The 13,991-nt window shown below is 39.3% G+C and overlaps 3 protein-coding genes across 7 annotated transcripts; 2 read left to right on the top strand and 1 right to left on the bottom strand.

Annotated features, from left to right (window-relative positions):
• Nucleotides 1–224: 224 nt before the first annotated feature.
• On the top strand, nt 225–3,176 carry snapc5 (small nuclear RNA activating complex, polypeptide 5). Its single transcript, XM_079347119.1, has 4 exons — nt 225–393; nt 853–971; nt 1,062–1,142; nt 2,491–3,176. Exons 2-4 carry the CDS (start codon nt 882–884, stop codon nt 2,677–2,679), a joined length of 360 nt encoding a protein of 119 aa, XP_079203245.1. The 5' UTR covers nt 225–393; nt 853–881; the 3' UTR covers nt 2,680–3,176.
• Nucleotides 3,177–3,363: 187 nt separating this feature from the next.
• Nucleotides 3,364–9,119, top strand: lctlb (lactase-like b). 5 transcript variants are annotated; one of them, XR_013779349.1, is made up of 16 exons: nt 3,364–3,546; nt 4,417–4,603; nt 5,017–5,177; nt 5,274–5,361; nt 5,446–5,555; nt 5,634–5,762; nt 5,889–5,984; nt 6,126–6,180; nt 6,281–6,442; nt 6,527–6,804; nt 6,898–7,024; nt 7,129–7,328; nt 7,466–7,529; nt 7,773–7,846; nt 8,424–8,468; nt 8,655–8,718. XR_013779349.1 is itself a non-coding variant. In XM_079347115.1 (15 exons), the coding sequence occupies exons 2-15, from the start codon at nt 4,477–4,479 to the stop codon at nt 8,768–8,770; spliced, it is 1,758 nt and encodes a 585-aa protein (XP_079203241.1). In that variant the 5' UTR covers nt 3,364–3,546; nt 4,417–4,476; the 3' UTR covers nt 8,771–9,119. The 5 variants fall into 5 exon arrangements, 4 of the variants coding, with proteins under 4 accessions (XP_079203241.1, XP_079203242.1, XP_079203244.1 ...); XM_079347115.1 differs by lacking the exon at nt 7,773–7,846 and having other exon boundaries at nt 8,655–9,119; XM_079347116.1 differs by lacking the exon at nt 7,773–7,846 and having other exon boundaries at nt 4,378–4,603; nt 8,655–9,119.
• Nucleotides 8,825–13,934, bottom strand: zwilch (zwilch kinetochore protein). Its single transcript, XM_079347114.1, has 18 exons — nt 13,729–13,934; nt 13,522–13,564; nt 13,346–13,438; nt 12,926–13,062; nt 12,611–12,801; nt 12,402–12,481; nt 12,177–12,332; nt 11,946–12,017; nt 11,774–11,867; nt 11,629–11,681; nt 11,426–11,519; nt 10,988–11,067; nt 10,735–10,891; nt 10,557–10,585; nt 10,337–10,473; nt 10,146–10,241; nt 9,630–9,745; nt 8,825–9,498 (listed from the first exon to the last, which is right to left on the bottom strand). The coding sequence occupies exons 1-18, from the start codon at nt 13,776–13,778 to the stop codon at nt 9,410–9,412; spliced, it is 1,767 nt and encodes a 588-aa protein (XP_079203240.1). The 5' UTR covers nt 13,779–13,934; the 3' UTR covers nt 8,825–9,409.
• Nucleotides 13,935–13,991: the final 57 nt, after the last annotated feature.

Below are 13,991 nucleotides of genomic sequence, written 5' to 3'. Positions count from 1 at the left end.
ATGCAATAACATTATTTTAAAATTTTAACATTTAGTAGGAACAAAAAATTGTATAAACTTTTGGTAAGAAAATTAATTTCTCCTAAGAAGTTGACACTGATTAATGTAGATGAACCATTGGTTTTAAATCAGATATTAACACTTCTAGACATCCCCTTTGACTGTACTTTTTACACACGTCTCAGAGACTAAAACTGTAAATTCCTACAGTCGTGGCGGGCTGTACTATATCCGGAAATGACCGCATCACCACAAGACACAAACTTTAGCTATTAGCGGTAGCATGATCTTTAGCACAACAGATAAGATAAGTCTGTCTAAAATAAGCGTAGTCAGGGGTAATTTCTCTGTTGTATCTCTGATATGGAGCTCTAGGATAAACTGAACACAAAGGTAATAGCCTCAAACTGGGCTTTACGTTTCACTTTCGGAAACACAGTCATATTTGGGGTAACATTGTCGCTATTCAGCCAAATTGTTTTGTTTGTGTGTTAGCACTAACAATAAAATCTCGCTCTCACGTGTTTCTTTTGGCACGTGCATAAACATACCTGCTCATTACTAAATGTAAACAGTGCAAAATATTATATTGTTTCAGTTTGTGTATCATTTACGTTTGTTGACAAGTCTACTTTATTTTAATCTAACCTCGGGCACAGAAAAAAATGCCTGAGCAGAAGTTTTTCTTCATATTTCAGACAGTCTTAAAGAGTGAGGTGATAACATAACTCTGTCCAACTGAAGTTTTGATCAGGGACATTTTGACAGGTTGTAAACGTATCCATCCATGTTACTTATGTTGTTACCAAACATATTTCCTGACTGTACGATGATGAATGTCTTCTCCATCAGCATTGAGGAATGGTCGGCCTGCAGTGAAGATGCACAGCCGTCTGCAGGAGTTGAAGAAGGAAGAGGAGACTCTCCTTAAAATCAAAGTGATGCTACAAGAACAGCTCAACAGGTTGAAGGTCAGGACTTTGGGCACTTCACAGTCTGTATTTGGATGTGTGCCTCTGTTTGTGGTGAATGTGATTTATAATTTGCTCACTCTGTTTCAGTTTGAAGAAGGAGCCTTAAAATCCATCATCAATGCTCAAACAGAAGAAGGAGCTTCTCCACATTTGTCCCCAGAAGCGGAGGTAAGTTGTTGTTCCTGAAAGGACAGCAGGGCGTTATGGTACTATGGTAGGCACTTAGATGTGACAGAATAAATGTTAATATATACCTTCATATATTTTAGATTATGTTGAAACATCTTCAAGTTGGTTTTGTTGAATTGAGCACTTATTCCCGTGTTTGGTATTTTTTTTTAAGTTGAGCAGTTTATTATAGACGGAAGAGAGTGAGTGAGATGAGGAAGTGAATATTTGCTTGAGATGGGAAAGCTGCATAGTTTAACCACAGAGAGTAACACAGACATTTAAAACGAGCCCAGCCTGGAACTGAACACCGTGGAGGAAACAGCAGTTTGTTTGTACGACTTCCTTGAACTCACTAACACGATCGCTCTGCTCTGAAGCTTGTGTGAGTCATCTTTACAGATTTATTTAAGGTAATGCTTGATGAAAAAAGTGTCTCTCTTTTAACAAATAGCTTGTCTTGTACGAGACTGTTGTATTATTTCCTAACTCTTAATCCAAACCTCTCCTTTCATCAGCTGCACTGAACACAAGCCTTTCATGATTTGTTTGCTCACAGATACAAACCTGCTATTTTATAGAAGGGCCCTTTAAGGCAGTACCAGATATTCGATTAAAACTTGATACACATTATAAACAAGTGCTGGTCAAATTTTCGATTCCAGTTTTGGCTTGCCACAATCATTAAAAACAAGATCATTGAGATTAATCTGATTGCTGATGCGACTCATGCTACTGTGTGGCGCTCATTTGGTCGTGTGTGATAAATGGAGCGCAGCCTTTGTGTTTCTGTAAGTGAGGAGCAGAGGGAGCTGTGGCACATCGTTACTTTTTATTACGGATTAGAATAGATTTTGTCAGGTGATTTGTTTTTGTCAGTGGGTGGCTCCATGTTTCAAAGGGTTTCTTGTTATGCTGTCAATCACTCTTTATCAATCTTTATTTGTGTAGCGTCAATTCGTAACAGGTGTTATCTCGAGACACTTTACAAAAAGCAGGTAAAGGACCTTACTTATTGCTAAGTAAGGTCCTTAAGTAAAGGACCTTACTTATTGCTAAGTAAGGTCCTTAAGTAAAGGACCTTACTTATTGCTAAGTAAGGTCCTTGCAGCTGGATGCAGCTGTTTTAAAAACCAAAGAGGAATTATGTTTAATGATTGGTATCTGAATATCAATCATTATAAATGTGAGTGTGCCATAGTTGAACAGCCCTACTAAGACTTATAAGGCATTTTATGAGACACCAACTGTATTTTTTTTAAATGACTTCAGACCATTTATCCAAAGCAGAATTATTCAGGAAAAGAAGAAAGCTGGCCCATTTGTTTATTTATTTTTGTGGTTTCAGGTCCATATTAACCTTGATGACGAGAGCGAGATCAATCGGACAAAACTGCTACTGAATGCCAATGAATTTGACATGGATGAGGAGGAGGAAGAAGAAGACGAGGAGGAGGACGAAGACGATGAGGATGATATAGAAGATGACAATGAGCTTGAGTTTGTGCCTGAGGACGATGAAGATGATGATTACTGAGATCGTCAGTGTTGCCGGGGCTGAAATATTTGCACGTGAAAATAAGAATCCCACGTAAACAGATCTCTGTTTATTTAACAACCTGTTTTGTACTTTCACTGAGGAAGTTTAATTTATTTGGGCCGAGTGAGTAACAGTTGCAGTGTATGATGTGTGGTGCTAGCGGTATCCTTATATTTTTTTTGCCTGGTTTAAGACGTGTGGTCAGGATTTCAATTCATGTTACAAATTGTATCGAGCATTGTGAGAAATGTCTCACCAAAATGCCATCACACAGTGTTATTAGGTGCTTATGGCTTACTAGACATGTTGTGCATTTTGAGGGTTAGCATTTAGATGTATGGCTGGGCCATATGTAAAGATGTGTGAATTGTGTAAGAAATAAAAATCGTAAGCACAAAATAAAATGTTTTGCATAAGGTTCAGCTGACTGATTCTTACATGTATACTTCCAGTTTCATCCTCACTTTCTTCCAAACATAAAATATTGTTTCTAATGTGTTCTTGCCTGGTTTTTTTTAAGGTGCCCTTCTTAGATATTGAGTTATGGTAACACATATGTCAAATTGTCTCGACCTGACCCAGGCAAATATGTAATGCAGTGCAAACACTTTCCACCAACAAACCATTCAGCATTTTCTAAACAGATAAAACAATACAGTGAGCATCACAATAAGGCCTGCTTTCACACTGACAGCAGGGACAGCTCTGGAGGAGGGTGGTGCTACAGGGAAGGTACAATAGCGAGCGCCCCAACAGATGCATACAGATTTCTACGTGGTCTGCTGTTCCAGGAGAGCTTCATTCACCCGGGGAATAGGGCTTAGCACACATCTGCTGCAAATGAATGCTCCGTAAGGTACAAAGGTAAGTAAGAGTCTTCTCCCAGTTAATTATCGTTGTAAATCAAAGTGATATTGAATTTGTGACGTTATTAGTGCTGGTTAAAGACACTGTACAGTTTATAATGCATTATTAGCAGAGGAAAAAGGGTTAAAAGGAGAGAGTGGTAATAACAGTTTAAACATGTTCAGGATTGTAAAGTACAAACATTTACATTTAAGAACGATTTAAGGTTATATGTATGAGCTTCTACCATATACATGAATGAAACTCACACGACAAAGGGTTATCATTGCAATTTTTCATTGTATGAAACATCCAATGGAGCACAGGTTGTGGGAAAGTAAAGAGAATGAACAAAAATTGTATTGCACTGCTTTGAAACTTGCTGCTTTTTTTTTACCTGAGAATTTTGTTATTAAATTGATTCCTTTACCTGTTAAGGTAACACGTCTTATTTCCTTATTACTATCACATGTTGGGGTTAATGAAAAGGTTTTTGTTTTTTTTACATTTATGGGATGACAGGTTGATCCATTGTCATGTAGCCTAATTGTACCTGGAACATGTATCATCCTCTCTGACATTAACTTTGCTTACATAGGTGAAACCAGGGTTTGTATGGGATCTGTCTGCCTCAGCAAGATGAGCACACACACCATTGAGTTTGAAAAGAGGGAATTTGACTCTGCAATAGGGATGTGGGGACCCCCCTCCCCACCCCCCCTGGACAGTGGACTAGTTCAGACTGCTCTATTGACCGTTTATTGTTTTCATACACTTTTTTTTACTGTAACTTATTTAGTCAGTTAAAAATAAAAGAGTTGTAAGTGTGTGTTGCATATTTCATTGTAGTGTGACTAGAGGTGCTGAAGGTTCTCTACCTGTGTGCAGACATCAGTGAGAGACAGGAGCAGAACCGGACAGTAACTGTGCTGCAGGCTCAGGATTACCATGCTGCCCCGCTGTGCACTTAGTGTGTGTCATGTGCTTATGTTGGTGCTGTGTCTGTCTTCGGCTGAGGACTTCGACTGGACAAAGAACGACCACGGTTCCTTCTATTATGGCACTTTTCCAGCTGGTAAACTCAACTTTGGGCGTTTCTTCTGCATATATAAATTGCTGATGTTCTTTTTTACATCTCAAGCGGCAAGTGGTGATCACACTGCAAGCCTTAATGCTCTATTCAGATTTTTTTGACCCTGATCAGATTTTTCTGTTTGGCTGTTCACATTGCTTTCTCAATATGGCCATTACCAGACTCCTTTTGGAGTCCACATATAAAAGTGTCCAAAATCTGATTTGAAAATGTCAGATTCCATGTGACTTGCGTTGTTTACAATGTCATAAAAGAAACAGATCTGACCTTATTATTGACAGTTTATGTATCTGATTCACATGGGAGCAAATGCAAATCACATTCAGGTCACTTTTACAGCAGTGTGAACTCAGTATAAGAGGTGGAATGGTTAATGACATTGTTGTTTCAATCAGGATTTTCGTGGGGCGCCGGCAGTTCAGCCTATCAAACAGAAGGAGCCTGGGACAAAGATGGAAAAGGATTAAGCATCTGGGATGTGTTCAGTCATAAGAAAGGCAAAATCCAACAAAATGAAACCGGGGATTCATCTTGTGAGGGCTACCACAAAGTCAGGGTGGGTGATCGGGTGTGACGTTTCTGAGACATATAAAAGAAAAAAAATGTGAACCTAAGTCTATAACTTTCATTTCATTGTGTGGGTGCTGTTCAGGATGATGTTTCTTTGATAAAGGAGCTGAAGCTCAACCACTATCGCTTCTCCATATCCTGGCCAAGACTCATCCCCACTGGCATAAAGTGTGAGTAACTGCTTTTCATCTAAGCCTTTACTTTTGACTTTTGCTTCAGCTAATGACTCATGTATACTTTGATATTATTTGCAGCCGACCATATAAATGAAAAGGGAATACAGTACTATGATGAACTTATCGACCAGCTGCTGGAGAACAACATCACTCCCATTGTCACTCTGTATCATTGGGATCTTCCACAGGTTGACATTATTATCCCTAGCTTTGGACTCCATTTCTGTTGTTGTTTACTTAGTTACCTCAGCTTTTATTTCTTCTAGGTTCTTCAAGAGAAATATGGAGGATGGCAGAATATAAGCATGGTTAATCATTTTAATGAATTTGCCAACCTTTGCTTTGAGAGATTTGGCAATAGAGTCAAATACTGGATCACTTTCAACAATCCATGGGTAGGTCTGCTTTTAAAGATACAATTTGACAGATTTAATCATACAGCTTGTATGAAAATGTATTAAATAGTCATTAAAAGTACAATAAACACAACATGATGACACCATAACTTGCTCTTTTTCCAGTCCGTAGCTGTTGAAGGCTATGAGACAGGGGAGCACGCCCCTGGATTGAGGTTAAAAGGAACAGGGGCGTATAAAGCTGCCCATCACATAATCAAGGTAGGAAAATTATTCATATACAGTATATATATATATATATATATATATATATAGCCTATTCATTGTGTGATCAGACACTTAGGAATTTTTGTTCCACTTTGACTTCAAACATGACTCTTATTCAAAACATCCATTTTACAGGCACATGCTAGAGTGTGGCACTCTTATGATACCCAATGGAGGGCAAAACAAAAAGGTAAACAAACTTAAAAACTTGGGAGAAACAATTAATTCAACATTTGCCTTTTAAGAGTGCATTCTGTCTCGGTGATGAACGCTTCCGTTTACTTTGGCAGGTCTGGTTGGGATTTCTCTGTCTGGAGACTGGGGAGAGCCAGTGGATATCAGCAACCAGAAAGACATAGAAGCAGCTGAGAGATATGTTCAGTTCTACCTAGGCTGGTTTGCTACACCCATATTTCATGGAGACTACCCTCAGGTGATGAAAGACTTTGTAGGTAAGTTAGACTGTAAACAGTGAGTTTGAGCTTATACGGGTCCGTGAGGTTTTTACTAACCACTGCTTGAAACTGTGTTTGCAGGAAGGAAAAGTGTCCAACAGGGTCTGGGCACGTCTCGCCTGCCAACATTTTCACCCCAAGAAAAGAGCTACATCAAAGGCACCTGCGACTTCCTCGGAATTGGACATTTCACCACCCGCTACATCACCCAAAAGACCAACCCGTCAAGTCGCAGCAGCAGCAGCTACTTCACTGACCGTGACCTGGCTGAGCTGGTTGACCCACGATGGCCTGATCCAGGGTCTGAGTGGCTCTACTCTGTGCCATGGGGTTTCAGACGTCTACTCAATTTTGTCAAGGTACATAATGGTTTATATTTGGTCTTAGCATGCTGCAAACCTACTTATAATACATTTCTTAAACGTTCTTATGACTCATCTTTATTGATCTAGACTCAGTATGGAAACCCAATGGTTTATGTGACCGAGAATGGAGTCTCTGAGAAGATGCAGTGCACTGAGTTGTGTGATGACTGGAGGATACAGTATTATAAGGACTACATCAACGAGATGCTTAAAGGTGAATGAGTTCACACAGGTTAACGCAGCTGTCCGTCTCTTTTGTTTGGCAATGAGAGGAAATTTGATGCAAGCCTCTTCTGGTCCTTTTGTCGTCACTCACAGCTATTAAGGATGGAGTCAATGTGAAGGGCTACACTGCGTGGTCCTTGCTGGACAAGTTTGAGTGGGACGAAGGCTACTCTGAGAGGTTTGGCCTGTACTACGTGGACTTCAGGAACAAAAACAAGCCTCGTTATCCAAAAGCTTCTGTCCAGTTTTACAAACGCGTCATCAGCTCTAATGGCTTTCCCAACCAAAGAGAGGTAAGACACACAAGATGGTGACTCATAAGATTTGATACAAATACTTTACAGTCCTTTTCAATTATCCTTCTAGACTTAAAACATTTTAAGTGAATAAATCCAGTCATGATCTGTACTTGCATTTTAAACCCAAACAGGTTGAGAACTGGAGGAGGAAGGCTGTAGAGACCTGTTCTTCCAGCAACCAGCTCCTCGCTGCAGGTCAGTTTGTCTTCAACATACCTGGCCATATTTATTTGCCATCAGAGGTGTATAACTAGCTGGGGTAAACAAATAAAGATTATGACCTCAAAGATTATAATTTGATTTGAATGTGTGTTGCTGGACTTCAAGCATCCCAGAAAACTCATGACAAAATCAGTAGTTGAAAAAAAAAAAACGGATGGAAAACTTAATCAGCACATTTCTCTAACAGAGAGATATCTTCTTTGTTTGCCCCTCCAGCTAGAAGAAAATCCCAGGAACATGCAGAAATGGCAAAGGTTTGGCCAGTGCATGATGAAGTTTAGAACTTGAGGGTATATGTTGGTCTTCAATGCCTATTTTCTGTTTCTGTTGCTTTTCAATTGTGCTTCTTTGATTTTAATCAGACTAACAGAAATAAGATTCTGCAGTTAACACCAAGGCAAGCGTCTGAAAAACAAATCCTTGTGCAGTGAACAACTAATTTCCTTTCTTCTTTGCAAAACGTTTCTTGTGTGCCTGCTTTGCGACATAGAGAGGCCCTTCTTGTTCCTCAACAGCTTCAACATAAACTAATTTAACATGAAGCTTTGTGCTTATTTGGGTATTGCAAAAAGCAGGATTATAACTTTTCCCAAATAACACAACTGCAGTTCAGGAAGGATACTCATTTGACCAGACATACGCCTGACAACTTCCTGTGAATGCTACATCTCCCACTCATCCGTAAAGCTTTTTGGAAGTCAAAACCAATAAAAAAAATTCTAAATAATAAAAATTGTCAGGTTACTTGACCACAGTGCAAATTCTGCTTTTTGAACTCGTCGCCATTAGCTGCATGCAGTTCTCAAAGGGTTAAAATGCTGTTAATCCAATCTGAGTACTTTCTTTTTTGTTGCTTTTTTTTGTTAGAGGAACAGCGGAGTACTGCTGCCAATATTCTAAGACTTATACATGGTAAGGAATCCCTCGTGCTCACTATAAATATGACAAAGGATGATTTGATCTAGGGAAAGAATATTAACCCTTTGAGTGCTGTTGCTTAAGCATCATTACTCGCTTCACAACTTGTGTGTAGACTACATAATAATGATGGCGAGTGGTTAATGTGTGTGTGTGTGTGTGTGTGTGTGTGCTTTACAGACCCTCTGACCAGCCACATGGAGATGGTTACTGAGATTGTTGTTCCCACTGTGTGCACACTCTCCATTCTGCTAAGCGCCATCTTCCTCATGTTCCTGCTGCGAAGGCGGAACTGAAAATGGAGCGCTGGCAGTGTGCGTGTTTACACAAACATTACCACACTCATAATGTAAATACATTATTACTTTAATTGATAATGTGTGAACATAAGTACAATATTTGAACTGAATTTCAAAAGAATTTGACATTTTCTCATTTTGGTGTGCAAACAATTTGAGCTGTAACACATGAGATAGACCGACTGTATGATAATGAATTTAACAACAGACATTAAAACTGTGTGGGCAGACCCGCAACATCATGAGCTGGATTTTCCTATTGAATTATCGCTGTGGAATGATACCATTGCAAATCTACCGTACTTTGTTTCTTTATTGGTTCGCAACTGGGACATAAAAAACAAAACTGTTGTGTTGAACAGGAAAAAAGTATGACAACAAAGATTAGATTGGCATTCTATTGAGAGTGTCAAAGAACATACAGTAAATAAAGAAAATGAGAGGTTGGTCACGTTATATGTTTGACAAAACTACAGAGGATGAAGAGGAAAGCAGTTAGTGGTCCATGTACACTTTCTGATGCAGAATAAGACTACACGGCTTGTTCTTGTGGTATTTATACAATTTTGAATATTGATGAGAATATCTAAAAACGCCAATAAACACCTCTTTTGTTGTTAGTTGTTTTGTGTAAATTCAAGCAAAGTTGACAAGACTACAGCACACCATGGTGGAGAAGAAGGCCGGGTCCTCACTTTCCCCATTCACTGTTTCATTTGGATAATCTAAAAACAAAACAGCCAAACAAGAAAACTGTCATCTGCCTGTTAGAGACATTCTTAACTCCCTTGTATCAGCAACATGAAATACTTCATATGATGTTTTGTGTTTAACAAAAGAAACAAAAAAAAATCACCTGTGTCAAAGAGGACATGATCAACCAGCGGTCTGTCACTGAGCTGTAAGGATGTCCTGACCTCACGCGGACCGTGGCCACTGGACACCTCAACACCCCACATGACTGGGTGCTCTCTGTGAACATACACACAAACATGAAGGGTGAGACACTAGCTCCTGTTAAATGTTTGCTGAAGAAAAAAAATCGTAATGCTGTTGTAAATGCTTAAAAACAAAAGCACTATCGATTAGTTTGAATGACTGCAGTGGCATCTGAAGACAGGCAGAGACATGTGACCACATTAGAACAGAGGGAAAGAGAACAACCAGCCTCACGAACACATCTGTATACAGGTTTCCTTCTGTCACATAAAAAGGTTTTTCTCTTTTCGTTTCATACCTGATGCAATGTAAAGGATTGAAAAACAAGATTTGAGATTTTAAACATGAAGAATAACACAAATATCTGATCTTCTTGCATTCATTTCTTTAAAGGAGAAGGAGCAGTCAGTGTGCAAAGCTTTGCTTTACTTACTTCTGGTAGAAATGACTTATCAGTGCCGGTTTGATTTGCAGTTTAAATTCATGCTCTTCGTCATACGGGTGTGCTTTGTAGTGCTGCAAACATGATCTGAAAGAAAGGAGATGGTCTAATTTAGGGTCAACATTCAGAAAGTTACATTTGAAACACTCAAATATCCCTGAAAAATAGCTAAATGGATTTACTGTGTCAGGAGGAAGAGTCGATCGTAGGGCAAACCGAGGAAAGCACTGCAGGTCAGTATTATTTCCAGCAGATGGTGCAGTTTTCTGAGTCGGATCACTTGCTCCTGCAGATCGACTTCTGTGCTCAGGTAATAACACTATGGAGGGAAATATCAAAGCTAATTATGTTTTATTAACAGTTGTTTGAAAAACTATGTGAGTAAAATAGTTGAAAGCTTACCAAATGGTTGAGAGTTGTCAATTCTTCACCTGACAAAAAAATTGCAGCAAATACTTCAATATTTAGGCAAAATCTGTGCTCAGTGATTCGTGTGCAACGATGTTAAATATTACTGAAACAAACTATAATTCAAATGTACTAAAATAGACATTCAGAGAAGTAATATGTATAAGGTTACCTATGAGGTAGTTTATGTAATCCTTTCTCATCTTGTCCAGACCCATCTCCAGCAGCATGTGGACCGGGGTGACCCCTGTGAGAGACACATGATCAATCTGCTGGTGGTAGGACTGTAGGATGAGTTTGCTGAGGGAGCTGCTGCTGTCTCTGTGAATCTGGACAAAGTGAAGACGAAACACATTCAACTGTCGCACATTAACCTTCAAGGATCATACAATACTATTTTGTATGTATATGGCATTGTGTCTTACCCAGGGTTTGATGTCATGGTATTTGAGAGCTTCAATGACCAACTTCAGGCAGTCACCGATGTCTTGATATGAAGTCACACCTGGAATTCACATTAAGGGGGAAATGGCTGTCTTAGCGCTTTTATACCACAGGTCCCACCTAACCATTCACACACTGATGGCAGAGACTTAGTGAAGAAAAGTGGCCATCAGAAGAAACTACCGGTAATCTCATTCATACACATTAATATGAAACTGACGACGCAGTGAGAGCAACTTGAGGTTAAGGTCCCCTCCCAAGGAGATATCGGACATGTGGCTGCAGGAGGTGGGGATTGAACCCCCGACCTTTTGGTTGAGAAACGACCAGCTCGACCAGCTGAGCCACAGGTTGTCATGGCCTATTCATAACGCTTAATCAAATAGTTATTCATGTTTTTTCGAGTAGAGTTAACTCACTTTTTCTCATTAGGACCCAAAGCTGCTCCACAAAATCCAAATCCCCTCGTTCCAAGAGGGAGTTGTAAATGGGAGTGTCTGTCTCAGTTTTCACCTTTGGGGTAAAAAAATAAAAAATAATAAAATAAAATAGCAGGACAGCTACAATGTTTGTTGCATAATGAATTCATTTGTGAAGTCATTCAGTTCTTGTGGTATCATACCTCTGCTGGTTTTTCAGCCTTCTCTTGTAGTGTCTTTACACTGCTCTGAAGCTCTGAATAGAGAGTAAACAAAGCAATTAATCATCTATGGTTTGTTTCCTTCTTAAATCATGGTCAAGGTGTCTTGTTTTAACAAGGCAGATACCTTCGAGGAAAGCCTTGGTAAGATTTACAGCTGATGCGCTTTCCAAAGGTTCCATCCATTCGGTCTCACCAGTTCTCAAACCATCAGCAAGTGTCTGAAATTACAGGCATCTGTTACATGTAGCTCTTCATTAGTTCACTGATATCTCATAATCATTCTGCTGAGTGCCAACCTGAAGAAACTCTAGCTCCTTGTACATCTCGTACATTGGGCTCCTCATGTCACCACTGGCAACTTTGATGTTCTGCATGTGAGCAAAGGTAGAAATGACTAAACACTAAGTATGATCATCTATTATGTATTTTAATTTGTACTATAATATTCAAATTCTAATTCATAGACACAAATTGAGCATTCATGGAAAATAGAGAGCATGTTTTGAGAGTGGATAAATGCTGCTTACCAGGCTTGCTGTGGAGGACAGGGGTGGGGTCTCAAGGATACTCTCCACATGGCTCCATTTGAAATCCACTGTCACAGTACTCTGCGACTCAATTGTGGTGTTTTCAACAACGGTGGAGCCAAACAAGCTGAACCTGGCACTGCCTTTAACTGCCATCTGGAAGCATGGACAGATATAAAGAAATGATATTTACACTGACTAAAAAGAGTATGCACAATCGCTTACCGAGGAGGGGTGATGTCTTTTCTTATGGTCCCGTTTAAGCTCTTCCAAGGTTAGGAGGGAGCCTTTGTCCACAGTTGAGTCTAACAAAATTGGTGTTAGAATGCAAGACGCATTAAAGTCACATAGAAGTTGATTAAAAACAAATACACTGTACTGATCATTTATCAAGGGTGGATTTTTTGAAAAGATTTCATTCTGTTGACCTCTACCTTTGCAGGTTACAGAATATAGTTTGACACCAGACACTTTATTGCCCGTGCAGACAGTTTCCGCTCCAAACCACGTTGTTCCAGCTGGATCAGACATGTCACATCGCACCCACAGAGGGAGTAAAACGGGGTTGTCATCCAGAGCTGACACATTAGCATTTTGAGATAATGTGTACCAAGACAGCAACTGCCTGTAAAAGAGAAAAATGGAAGAATTTAATTTCCACCCAGTCCATACAGTGTTTAGCTAATAGATTCCTATTAGCATTAGCTTTATTTGGATTAAGTCTTCTGAAACCTCTTGTGACTCGTCACCTTGCTTTCATGATTGGGAGTGGCTGCGGTCCCATTTCTGTCTGCAGTGTATTGGTGTCATCAACATCAGCATCTTCGTCAGAGCTGTTTGACGTGACATTCATTTGCTGATCATCACATTCATTTATTTTTGGAACCTTAAAAAAAGCAAAAAACTAATTGTTTGAATTATGGATGTTAGTGAGAGATTTAGAAAGACTGACAAAAAAGACATAAAACAAAAAAAATGTGATTTACAATAGAAAGTAAAATTAAATTCAAGACTAGAGGAAGATCGCCGCCATAAAAAATTAACAGAAGCAGATGGAGAAAACACAAGTCAGCTTTGTGTGATTATTAATTTCATTGTCATTAAACAGTAAGATTTGTCTGAGGCTAACAGAAAGAAGGAAAATGAGTAACAGTGGTCATATTTCTCACAGCTCTTTCACAGATGAAGACTGGATGGTTGCCATAGAACATGTTAAGGACGGGGACTCTGCCTCCGTTCATCTTTAAGACTTGCATGTCCTCCTGAAACACAATCAACACATTTTTTAACAACATTAAAGATAGACACAACGAGGTGCGGCCAATTTATCTGTCGATGAAATTACCTCATATAAACGTGGATCATTTCTTTCCGCATCCAGAAATGACCTAAAAAATAAACCGAAGATGTACGACAGGACACGAGAAATAAGATGTGTTACAGGTGGAAAGGGAAGATGTGATTTAAGTAAGTATATAGTTAACATCACCGCTTTAAAGTAGGGAAAACATTCATCCAACATAAATAGTAACGTATTCAAATGTAAACTCACCGAAGAGTATTGTAAAACTCCTTCGCGCTAGATATCACCTTTGAACACATTTTAAAATGGCACAGGAGTTTTTCTGTAACAGAGCGAATAACGTTGGGAAAGACAATCGAGTCTAATATACCAGAATTTAAACTGCTGTAAAGTTAAGACTGCCACTGTTTGTATTTTGACAGTCGCGCGCTCACCCAGGTGGTGACGTCAAGAGGTCAGAGGTAATCCCTATATCGTTGTATTGTACTTTATTATAAACAAATAAAAAACAG

This window comes from Symphodus melops (genome assembly GCF_947650265.1).
Source record: "Symphodus melops genome assembly, chromosome: 6".
Classification (NCBI taxonomy): domain Eukaryota; kingdom Metazoa; phylum Chordata; class Actinopteri; order Labriformes; family Labridae; genus Symphodus; species Symphodus melops.
Note: the sequence above shows the minus strand (reverse complement) of the source record. Positions and strands in the feature narration are given on the sequence as shown.